The 11012-nt window shown below is 40.7% G+C and overlaps 2 protein-coding genes across 4 annotated transcripts in view; one reads left to right on the forward strand and one right to left on the reverse strand.

Annotated features, from left to right (window-relative positions):
* The window catches only part of SMURF2 (SMAD specific E3 ubiquitin protein ligase 2), a 96407-nt gene extending 89096 nt beyond the window's left edge, over positions 1 to 7311 (forward strand). For 2 of the 3 annotated variants that reach the window (XM_077833027.1, XM_077833028.1), the window contains 2 exons: positions 2836 to 2911; positions 3287 to 7311. In XM_077833027.1, the coding sequence (XP_077689153.1) occupies positions 2836 to 2911; positions 3287 to 3386 (176 nt within the window). In that variant the 3' untranslated portion in view covers positions 3387 to 7311. The remainder of the gene's footprint in view (positions 1 to 2835; positions 2912 to 3286) is intronic. The other variant, XR_013347857.1, reaches the window with a different exon arrangement.
* A 2472-nt stretch (positions 7312 to 9783) lies between these two features.
* Positions 9784 to 11012, reverse strand: part of CEP95 (centrosomal protein 95) — a 28064-nt gene continuing 26835 nt past the window's right edge. The window contains exons 21-22 of the mRNA XM_077833898.1: positions 10860 to 10931; positions 9784 to 10509 (exon numbers count right to left, since the gene is read on the reverse strand). Coding sequence (XP_077690024.1) covers positions 10333 to 10509; positions 10860 to 10931 — 249 coding nt within the window. The 3' untranslated portion in view covers positions 9784 to 10332. The remainder of the gene's footprint in view (positions 10510 to 10859; positions 10932 to 11012) is intronic.

Consider the following 11012-nt stretch of genomic DNA (forward strand, 5'->3'; position numbering starts at 1 on the left):
CAGTCACAACTCCATAGGGAACTCCCTATTCTTCCCTTAGCCTGATAGCCCTGGTCTACACTGGGGGCGGTGTCGACCTAAGATACGCAACTTCAGCTATGCGAATAGCTTACCTGGCCGTGAGGATGGCGGCAAGTCGACCACTGCTGCTCTCCCGTCAACTTCGCTTCTGCCTCTCGCGAGCTGGAGTTCCGGAGTCAATGGGGAGCGCGTTCGGGGATCGATTTATCATGTCTAGACGAGACACAATAAATTGTTCCCCGATAGATGGATCACTACCCGCCCATAATCTCTTGTATACCTGCCCTCCGGCACCATTGAAACAAGGCACTTAGAAGAACAAGCTGTAGCTTTCAGTTTCTCCATCTTGATAGCACCATCCTGGTCAAGACAAGTGTGATTCCTAGAGCTGCTTCATCTCTGTGTGAATATCTCTCCGCCTTCCTCTTACAGAACTCCTGACACTGGACTCGGGCACCACAATGCACCCCAGTTTCTTATCTCTGCACCTCGATAGTTCTCAAGCATAGAATTGGGCTGCTCTCCCGAAGTTCAGTTCATACTCCTGAGCAGTAGGAAACCAAGTACAAGGAAAATCTACCTGCAAAAGTGGAGGCACTTCCAAGTCTAGCGTACCCATCGATCCATATCCCCTTCTGAATCTCTCCTCACAGACATACTTGGTTACCTGCTGAATTGAAACATACAAGGTTATCACTGAACTCCATGACGGGTTACCTGGCTGCTATTAGTCTTTCATCCATCAGTCAAAGGATTTTCTGTTTCTGCCTCAGCCACATTCCATAAGGGTTTGTTTTATCTGTTTCATCATGTTAAGGAGTCTGCACCATCATGGGACCTTAATCTGCTTCTCAATGCCTTAATGAGCCCAGCTGTCTACCTGTCTTCAGGACTTTGTTCCTAGTAGCCGTAACTTTGCCAGACCGGTAGGGGAGTTAAGAGCACTCATGGCTGACCCTCTCTACTTACATTTTGCCATGACAAGGTGACCTTTCACCCCATCCTCATTTCCTACCTAAGGTCTCTTCAGAATTCCATGTCACTTTACGACATCTGACTACCAGTGTTTTACCCCAAGCCTCATTCCTTGACAGAGGAAGCTAGCCTCCATACCTTGGATGTAAGAAGGTCCATTGCCTCTTACCTAGGCAGAACAAGCTATTTCAGGGTTTTCCCTTCAGGGTCTTGATCTCCTTTGCCAAGAGAATGGACAGCCAATTTCTGCTCAGACTGTGTAAGTGGGTTTCTGATGCATTCTCATTCCAACAGGCCCAGTCCACCTTTATAGCCCTTCTTAAAGACAAACCCATCATGGACAACTGCAAAGCAGCAACCTGGTCTTGTGTTCACATGTTCTCTGGGCACTATGCTAGCCAATCTACTTCCAGGTCAGAGACAACCTAGAGCAGCACTGTCTTCAGAGCTGTGCTGAGATCCGCCTCCATGTCAAGACACTGCTTGGGAGTCTCCTACTGTGGCGCAGCCATAGGGACAATAACTCAAAGGAGAGGTTACTTACCTGTACAGTAACTGGAAGTTGAGCTGTGTTGTCCCTATGGGTGCTCCATCTCCTGCCTTTCTTCTTCTCTGCTGTGGAGTCTTCCTGTGCTTCCAGTCTGAAAAGGAACTGGAGCAGGGGCGGGTCCACCCTCCCCCTATACTCTCACACCAGATGACAAGGATGTGTAGAGTGTAGGCTCAGACCCACAGGCACTGCTAACTAAACTTACTGATCAAGTGTGCACGGGCGTATGCACAGCCTATGATGGAAAGAACGAGGAATCCGGGGGCACCTTAAAGACGAACAGATCTATTTGGGCATAAGCTTTCGTGGGTAAAAACCCCCACTTCAGATAAAGTGGTTTTTTTACCCACAAAAGCTTATGCCCAAATAAATCTGTTCATCTTTAAGGTGTCACCGGACTCCTCGTTGTTTTTGTGGATACAGACTAACACTGCTCCCCCTCTGATACTTGATCCTATGATGGAATATCCATGGGACAAAACATCTCTAGTAATTCCAGTTACTGTAAGATAATAACTTGTGCTTTTGCTAATATACTATGCTAGGGGCTTTTGCAATCACAGCTGTCTTGGTCACAAATCATACCCCTGTAAATGTGACCCTGATGTGGATGCTGCTTATACAGGTATAAACGTGCTTACACCAATGTAGATTATTCTGGTATGAGGAGAAATCAGCTATAGTGGTATGAATTCGACCATGCTATGGGTTGTATGTGTTCTAAAAAAATCACACCCCTACCTGAAATAGCTATCACCAGCAGGACAGTGGGGTGGGAGGAGGTATTGTTTCATATTCTCTGTGTATATATAAAGTCTGCTGCAGTTTCCACGGTATGCATCTGATGAAGTGAGCTGTAGCTCACGAAAGCTCATGCTCAAATAAATTCGTTAGTCTCTAAGGTGCCACAAGTACTCCTTTTCTTTTTGTATAAAAACTGTGTGTGGATCAGGCTCTACTGTATTACTTTAGTGCAACACAGATTTACATTTGTACTGTTAGTTTTTGTGTATCTTTCCCTGGCTTAAACAGTCTTAGTGTTGTGCATGTGTGAAGAAAACCAAACTTCTGTCTGAAGGGGAAATGTGGAGAGACAGCTTTTCCGTTTGCTGTTCTGTGTGTTCTCTCCCTCCCTGCCACAGTATTTATACTGTTTTCATTTCCTTAGTACATGGCTGGTCTGTCTCCCCTGCTTATTTACTTCTCACTCTGCCTTCTTAACAGTTACAGGATAGTAGTTTTGGGGTTAAATTGTTGTGCTAAAGAATTCATCTTTACTGGATTTGCAGGTGCTGCGGGGCCCAGGCTATTTACAATACACCAGATTGATGCCAGCACTAATAACTTGCCGAAAGCTCATACCTGGTAAGACCATGTTACGTTTTCACTCCTCCATGGAAATATTGGCGTTTTGGTAAATGGACACGTCCACTGATACAGCACATCTATCAACTGTCATTATTATCTGTCATTTATTTCTCCTCTCCTGATCATTTTTCTACTTGGTAAAGAATTCCATGTATTATGGCAATAGGGAATAGTCTGGTTTTGTTTATATCGATGTCATTGTGTTGGCCATCATAATGTAATTTAGTGATATAACACAAGAAGTTGCAATCTTATCACCAAAGTGTTTCAAAAATGTTAAATGCAGTTGTAGTGCAACAGAACTGCGTCCATCTTGGATTTCTTGGTAGAGTTGAAACTTGTTCTGAAGAGCTTTTGTTTTTTTGTTAACAGCTTTAATCGAATAGACATTCCTCCCTATGAAAGCTATGACAAGCTGTATGAGAAGCTGCTAACCGCCATTGAAGAAACATGTGGGTTTGCTGTGGAATGACCCTTTGCAGACTTACCTGAGATTCTATTTATACTCCTGTCAGCCAGAAAGCCCTCCCCTCAGCCAAGACTCAAGAAATGCTTGAAATACAGGAATGCTTTTCCTCTTTTACTCAAGAACACTGTGAGGGAAAGGACAATTTTGGAAATTTTTTTTTCTTCAAGAAAATAGGTTCTGTGGCTATTGCCACAGAACCATTCAGCTGCTATTAAAAACTAATATCTTGACCATACAGAATGCTGACTGTTACTACATTTTGACAGTTAAGCAGTATTCTACACTTAAAGACTACTACTATTTTTGTAAAAGGTAATTTGTTCTATTTGCCCACCTGATTTCTATTCTCACAGACAAGAAGACACAACTTCAGCAGTCGGTACAAATCACGTTTCAGCCCAAGTAAATATACTGAACAGCGTCTATACCTGCTATTTTTACAAAAAAAAAAAAAAAAAATTTTTTTTGGATTATTCTAACTTTGCATAAAATTGGCTAAAAGAATCTTTAACCTTTTTAAGTACAGCCACTTACATGTTAACTGCATTTTCTTATAGTGAAATATTATATTCTGCATTATATGTTCAACTTAAACGTTACCCAGAATTGGGCTTTTTATATTTTTCAAGCATGAATTACAGACATGACGTTCTGGGTCCTGTTTCTATCAGTTGTCAGATTCCTAGTCTGAGTGAAATACTGCATTTGGTACAGTACTTTGTGTTAAATGTGGAATAGTCTTTTTTTAAAGAGCATTAGTCATTTTGGTTTTTTTTTTAAACAAGCGTTTTTGTAACAAGTTGATATTGTCAAGAGTATTTTTGGTTTGCTTTCAATTTAAAACAAATGCTACATTTAAAAAAAAAATTCTTAAAGCATGCTGATGAGGTGACGTTGATAGCCTTCTGCCTGGTCATCAGTTCATGTTTCAGAACCCACTGTATCTATCTGATCAACCAAAGCTTTTTATGTTGAAATGCAGCCAATTCACATTCTGTACTTGTTGATGCTTAAAGACTTATCAGGTAAACCACATTTAACCTTTGTTTGGCTGCTCATGTCATGTGGGTTTTACAGCGAAGGAAAAGTAACTAACTCAAATTGCAAAAGCTCTTCTGTTAACAAACACGCACGATGTGATGTGCTTTGAAAATGAGGTGGTTAAAGCACAACATTGTCACTGGTTGTAGGGATGAGAGTAAATATATGTAAGAGTTAAAATGTGGGTTGGTCAGTTCAAATGGAAACATAATGCACTACCAATGGAGGGAATCCTGGGCTGTTCAAATGAGCATCCTACTGTGAGGTCAGCATGCTGTCTTTTTGGGGTATGGAGAAGTTAGGCTACTCACTGCACGTTTTTTTAGCAGCATTCTTCTGCATGATCGGTAATATACAGCTGGCATTTTGCCTGCCCTCTCGCACAGTAATGAGGGCAGCAACATTTGGAGGGAATTTCAAATTTTTCTAATCGGTGTTGGGGTTTTTTTTAAAGCTTGGATCATAATTAATCATCGGAAATCTGCACTATTTTTACATTGATGAGAAACGAGTCTTGAACTTACTAAGACAATGGGATGTAAACAACTACTTCCTTTCGCAGCATAAGTTATATAATGAACTAGTGATTTTTTTTTGTCTTGTCTATTCTATGTAGTTTGTGAATGTCAACATATAAATTCATTCTGCCAAATCTGACTGCTACAGCACGTAAGCTAATAATGGACTGTATTCATTAGAATGACTGGTAATAGCCTAATAGTATGTCTATTTGAGAGCAGTCATAATGAGATCATACCATCATTGGTAGCCCAAATCCACATTTTCACTTATTTTCTTCAATAGTATGATTGCTAGAACAAGCAGCATCTAGCAAAATATACCAATCTGGGCTCATGCATAGTGGAGAGGTTAATTGCTTGTTGATGCACACCTGAAGCAGCCAAGAGATCAACTTTGGCAGCTGGGCTTGCAGTCTGGCAGACCTTTTTCCGCATTTGGAGGGCTTGCGGCTCTGTGCTGACCTCATTCAAGTTGAGTGGTAACACTGTCTCTAAGAGACCTTCCCAAACTCAGAGGGTCGTGAGATGGATTGTTCTCTAGAGACAGGGTTCTTTTGTCACTTCACAGGCTGGAAACTTCATTAGTGACTGGCAAGGCCTTGGTGTGCAAGCCTGCTGAGACGGTCTCACTACATTCTTCATCCAGAAGGAATGGTCTATTGACAGCACCACTCTCTGGGGGAGATGGCTGTTTCTGTTCTGTTCCTGCCCAAGGTATGGCTGGGATTTTTTCCACAGACAAGTCTCATCCCATGTGACTCCCCTGATCCTTCAAGCAGCTCTTCTCTGTGGTGTATGAACAGAACAAGGCCTCATCCAAGTTACTCCTTGGGGAGGGGCAATGCAGATCTGTTACACTAGAGGACCCAGCCTGGGGATACCGAGCACAAACACTGTATCCCCAGATTTGACTGCTGCAACTCAGTGCCTCTTCTGAGCTGCCACTGTACAAGGTCTCTTGATGGCATCCAGCCTCTGCTGATCTCTGCTGCTTCAGGTATGCATCTCCCTCCCCACTGTAGTCTACTCCCTACACTAAACAGCCAGAACACACAGCTGTAGCTGGCCCCTATCCTAACCTCCTATAGGTTTGAGATGTTGAGTCCAATGTAAGGGTTTACTGGAATTTGCACACAAAACAAAACCAAAAAAACCATAACCCAATGTTTGACGTTTCACAGCAGCTTTAGCTGTAGGTGCACTGCTTTCCTGCTAGGCATTTTGGTGTTGATAATCCCTCTAGTACCACCAGTTTAATATTGTAAAATCTAACTTCTTAAAATACTATGGACATGAATAGACAAAATTAATATTTCTACATATTTGACCAGTTATGAGGAATATATCAAGTATCTGGAGTGCCTTTTTACCTTCATAACAACTAAGAGCTTTAAATAAAGCACCCCAGCTGGCCAGAAGTTTTCTGATACATTTTGCAGAAGTATTGACCCATGAAAGTTTTTAGTTCCAAAATCCTGTCAGCCACTTTCCCTCAAACAGGTGCTAAGCCCTATGTTGCATTGAACCTTGGACTTTCACCCCATGATTAATGTGAATATTTATTTCAGCTGGTCCTTACTGAGTTTTACTTTATCCATTCTTTAGTTGCATAAAGTTGTTTTAGAGAAATGCTGCATCATGTTTCATGCTGTTGCTTTTCATTATGAATGTTTAATTATGAACAGTGACTATTTTGTAGATTTCAAATATATAGCACGTAGTTGAGTTTCAGAGGATTTAATTTCTCGCTGTAAAGAGTTTTGTAATGGTGCTTTGTACAGTATGTATTCTAATTTTTTTTGCACATAGATTCAGCTTCCCTAAACTGATTTATTTTTACCATTTTTTGTTGTTATACTAGAGTCCAGAGCACACAAGTTTTCCTTTTGTATTTTTGTTCTACAACACTACATCTGTATGAAACTTCTGGTGCGTTTAAACTGGCTGCATTGATGGAAGTAAAAGCTTTGCTTCTATATCATAAGTATGCATCATACAGCTTAATGTAGCATGCTCACATTGCTTCAGATTTTAAACTGCACCATATAGTTAACAGGTGCCATTTGTTGTATTTAACACTATATAGTAGGTTTTTAACTCTATCACATCCCAAGCTTTCTCTGTAGCTGTAATTAGTTTAGACTCAAGTATAATTTCCCCTCCACAAACTGAGTTTTATTTTCTCATTTCTATTATATTTATTACAGAGTGTTTTTAGCATTGATATTCATTGTATTGCCATCCGTTACATAAGCTTTAACAAAACATCTGTATAAAATGGTTTTTAAAAACTTAATGTACCCATGCAGAAGTTGAGCAATAAATTGTATGCTGTTTGCACTGTCACAGCATCAATGGTTTAAAAACGTTTAAAGTTTTTAATTTAAGCTTTACTTTGACTTACATTTGTAACTTTAGAGGTGTTCAGGGAGTCAGTTCCAATAGCGGAGAGTATATTTTACAGGGTATGAAACTAATCTGATGCCTTCCTACATGTACTTGCATATATAGCAAGTATGAGGCCTTAAAACAGCATTCAGGAATGGATACTGTAGCCAGTTTTTCTTTTATACAGTAGAAAATACCTCAGAGTATGGAGGTTGTTCATAACTCTGAACAAAACATTATGGTGGTTCTTTTCAAAATTTACAACTGAACATTGACTTAATACAGTTTTGAAACTTTAATATGCAGAAAAATGGTGCTTTCCCTTTATTTTTTTTAGTAGTTTAACACAGTACTGTACTGTGTTTGCTGTGTTTTGTTTTAAATCTCAGCTGCTGCCTGATTGCGCACTTCTGGTTCCAGATAAGGTGTGTGGTTGATTGGTAACTTCATAACTCTGAGGTTCCATTGTACTTAGTCTCTCCCAATTCCCTCTGTGGCTTTTAATAATGGCCACTTAAATATCAACATATCTCAAAGGGGAATTTATCTCTCTTGATCAGTGAAGGGGTGACTTTCCTGCTGGCTTTAGCTAATCTGAACAGAACTCCTTGCAGGAAAATATATAAATGTGAAACAAATCAATCAATACATTGTCTTCATTCCAACTCATTAAGTTATAGCCCTGGTGGCAGGGTATTAGTCTCTTTTAGTGTGTTAGCTGTTTGGAAGTGATTTTGTGAATTTTTTTTAACAGGGTTACAGCTCCCAGAAAAACTATTTAAGCTTCAGTCAAGGTGCAATTCTCTTTCTCCCACCAAATCTAGTGTGAACTTTTTCCCCACATCCATGAGAGTAAATCTCATGAATGCTCTTGCAACTGAGTAGTTCTATTTCTCTTGTAAAGCCAGGCCCAAAATGTTGAGTGACAGGTACTAGAGTCCTATACAGGCAAATCTCAAAGATTTCTGCTTCTAGCACAGGAGTGGGCAAACTTTTTGGCCTGAGGGCCGCATTGAGGTTGCGAAATGGTATGGAGGGCTGGGTAGGGAAGGCTGTGCCTCCCCAACCAGCCTGGTCCCCATTTCTACTTTTTGCTCTGACTGCCCTGACTACCCCATCCTGGGTCTCCTACCCCTATCCAACCCCCCTCCTCCCTGGGCCCTAGTCCCTATCCACAGCCCTGCCTCCATGCCTATCTCATCCAACTGCCCCCTGGGACCTGCTGCCCCTTATCCAACCCCACCCTCTTACCAGGCTGCTCAGAGTGCCAGGACTGGGTTATTGGAAAGCCTGGGAGGTGGGTAGGCACAAGCTGTGCAGCTGCAGGGGAGGGGCTGGGAGCTTAGAGGCCAGGTAGGATGGTCCTGTGGGCTGTAATTTGCCCACCTCTGTTTGAGCAGCGAATCACATAGGGAAAACTAAACTTGAGGTAAGGGCTTTTACTGAAAATTGTGCTTTGGGTCCTGGTTAGTGAAAAGAGTATATTCTAGGGCATGGATCTAAAACTTCTAGTTTTGTTAAACAGCAGGAGACTTAACACTGCTTTAATGTGTCAGTTATTTTTCAAGTACATTCACATCCCTAGTTACTTTGGCTGTAAGGCTATAACACTGTTTGTAGCAGAGCTCCAACTAGAACCTGTGCGTTTATGGCTTATTCCTTCACCTAGCCTACTAGCATGTGTATTTGAGTAGCAGAGGTAAATGACAGCTTTACAGAAGACAGGTACAAGAGGTTTAAATTCAGGGTGAACTTTAGGGTCTTTGCCTTAAATGTACTGTTAGTGTGTGGTGGCAGACAAGCTCTCTTACCTCAACATGATAGCTGAATTGGTTTTGTAGTGAGAATGATGAATGCAAGTATATTATGTCTTTCTTTACCTAACTAGTGTCAAACCTACTGCTTCCTTACCTGTTCTCAAATAGACTAATGTTAGTGTAACAAGATAAGTTGGTTTTAGGTCTAAATGCTTGCATTGTGTTTCTAAGTAGGTCAGTGAAGTAAACCAGCTTGTTTAGTCTACCTCAACCAAGTGCAAATGCTAACCTGGTTTGACCAGTGTAGATATAACCTACCTTCATGGTGGGAATAAGTACCACCTACTAGCAGCAGATTGCTGCAATAAATTGCATAGAGAACCCCTGTAAAACTAATGTGCTCTCTCTAGGAAGTAATTAAAAGCCTGCAAGTTCTTCTACCACTTTAGCAAAAAGTGTTCTAAATTTTGAAGTGTGAGTGATTAAGAATAAGATAACAAGCTTGTTTAAAGTAGTTAGAGTACTTGTGCCCAATCATGTCCTCAATCTCCTTTAGTACTAGCTATTAAGAGTCATAACCCTACAACAATATATTCCTGGTTAAATCATATGTAAAATGTATCCTATAAGCACTGTACACAGTGTGATGAAGTGCTTCTCCCCCCCACCTCACCCCACCACAGTACGTTAAAATGTATATGTCAAAGGTTAAGTGAAACCCTTATTCTGACCTGCTCTCTCACAAGGAATTTGAGCAAGTGGTGCTTTAAGAGCTGCCTCCACATTTCTAGTATCATACTTTGCAGTCACAAGTTTTCAGAAGGCATTGATTCAGCCTAAAATGCCCAAATGTAGCACTGATCTGAAGGAATTTTCATATTCAGCCCTTTAGAAAGTTGAGAGTAGTAAGTACAATATACAGGTAGGTCAGATTATGTTCTTCAGCAATACTTAGGTTAAAAACTTTGCCCTGAAGGCTGAATGGTAGCTTGAAATAGTCTAATGGTCCTTTAAGTTCAAACAATCATCTAATTAACTTTATTAAAAAGGTATGTTAAAAATACTCAAGTCCTTGTTACTGACACTTAATCTATAACACTATGCTTTTCACAGTGTAAGCCAGACAGACATTTTACAGAACAACCAGCCACTACCTTCTGGTTGTGGCAATTCTCAAACATGCCCCTAACAGTATCTTAGCCAGACATAAAATCTGCATTGATATTTAATAGTCAGTATGCCTTACAAGAAATAGTTTTTGCTATACTGAAAAGAAGCCATTTGAAGTCTGGATTTCAGTCGTTCTGCTTCCAGCTCTTGGAAGAAGGAGTCATCATCATTTTGAGTTATCATAGTCTGCAGCTGCTGTATATCCTTTTCCATCTTTGATCTTAACTCCTTTTTTGTTTTGTGCAGTGTCTTAAAAAGAATATTGAGATTAACCAAAACCACTCCAAACAAGAAATCACTTGCATACTGGGACACAGTTGCCAACTTTCACACAGTAAATAAGCACCTGACTCTCACAATAAGCTAAAAATCAAGCTAATCCCATTTCAAAACAAGCCAATCCCCAAGAACTCCAACACTGACTAGATCCCCCTAGCATCCAGTCTGGGACTGGTGGTCCCACTATGCGCCCATGACTCTTGCCACCCCTTGCCAGGAGCTGATTAAAAAACCCACACACACTCTACTAGCCAAGAAGCCCATTTCTATGTTTTTTTCATGTGTTTGGCATGTCTGTACTGGAAGTTAAATACACCTACTTTTACTTGTGCTTTCTCTCGGGCTTGGATTTCTTGACGTTCTTGTGATACAGCTTCTGCCAGCATTGAAAACTGAGTAAAAACATTGAATTAGAACTCATTAAGATATGAAAGGTTATTTACCAATTTAAGATTGAAAACTGGATAGATTGT

The sequence above is a fragment of the Eretmochelys imbricata genome, chromosome 14 (assembly GCF_965152235.1).
Source record: "Eretmochelys imbricata isolate rEreImb1 chromosome 14, rEreImb1.hap1, whole genome shotgun sequence".
Taxonomy (NCBI): Eukaryota; Metazoa; Chordata; order Testudines; family Cheloniidae; genus Eretmochelys; species Eretmochelys imbricata.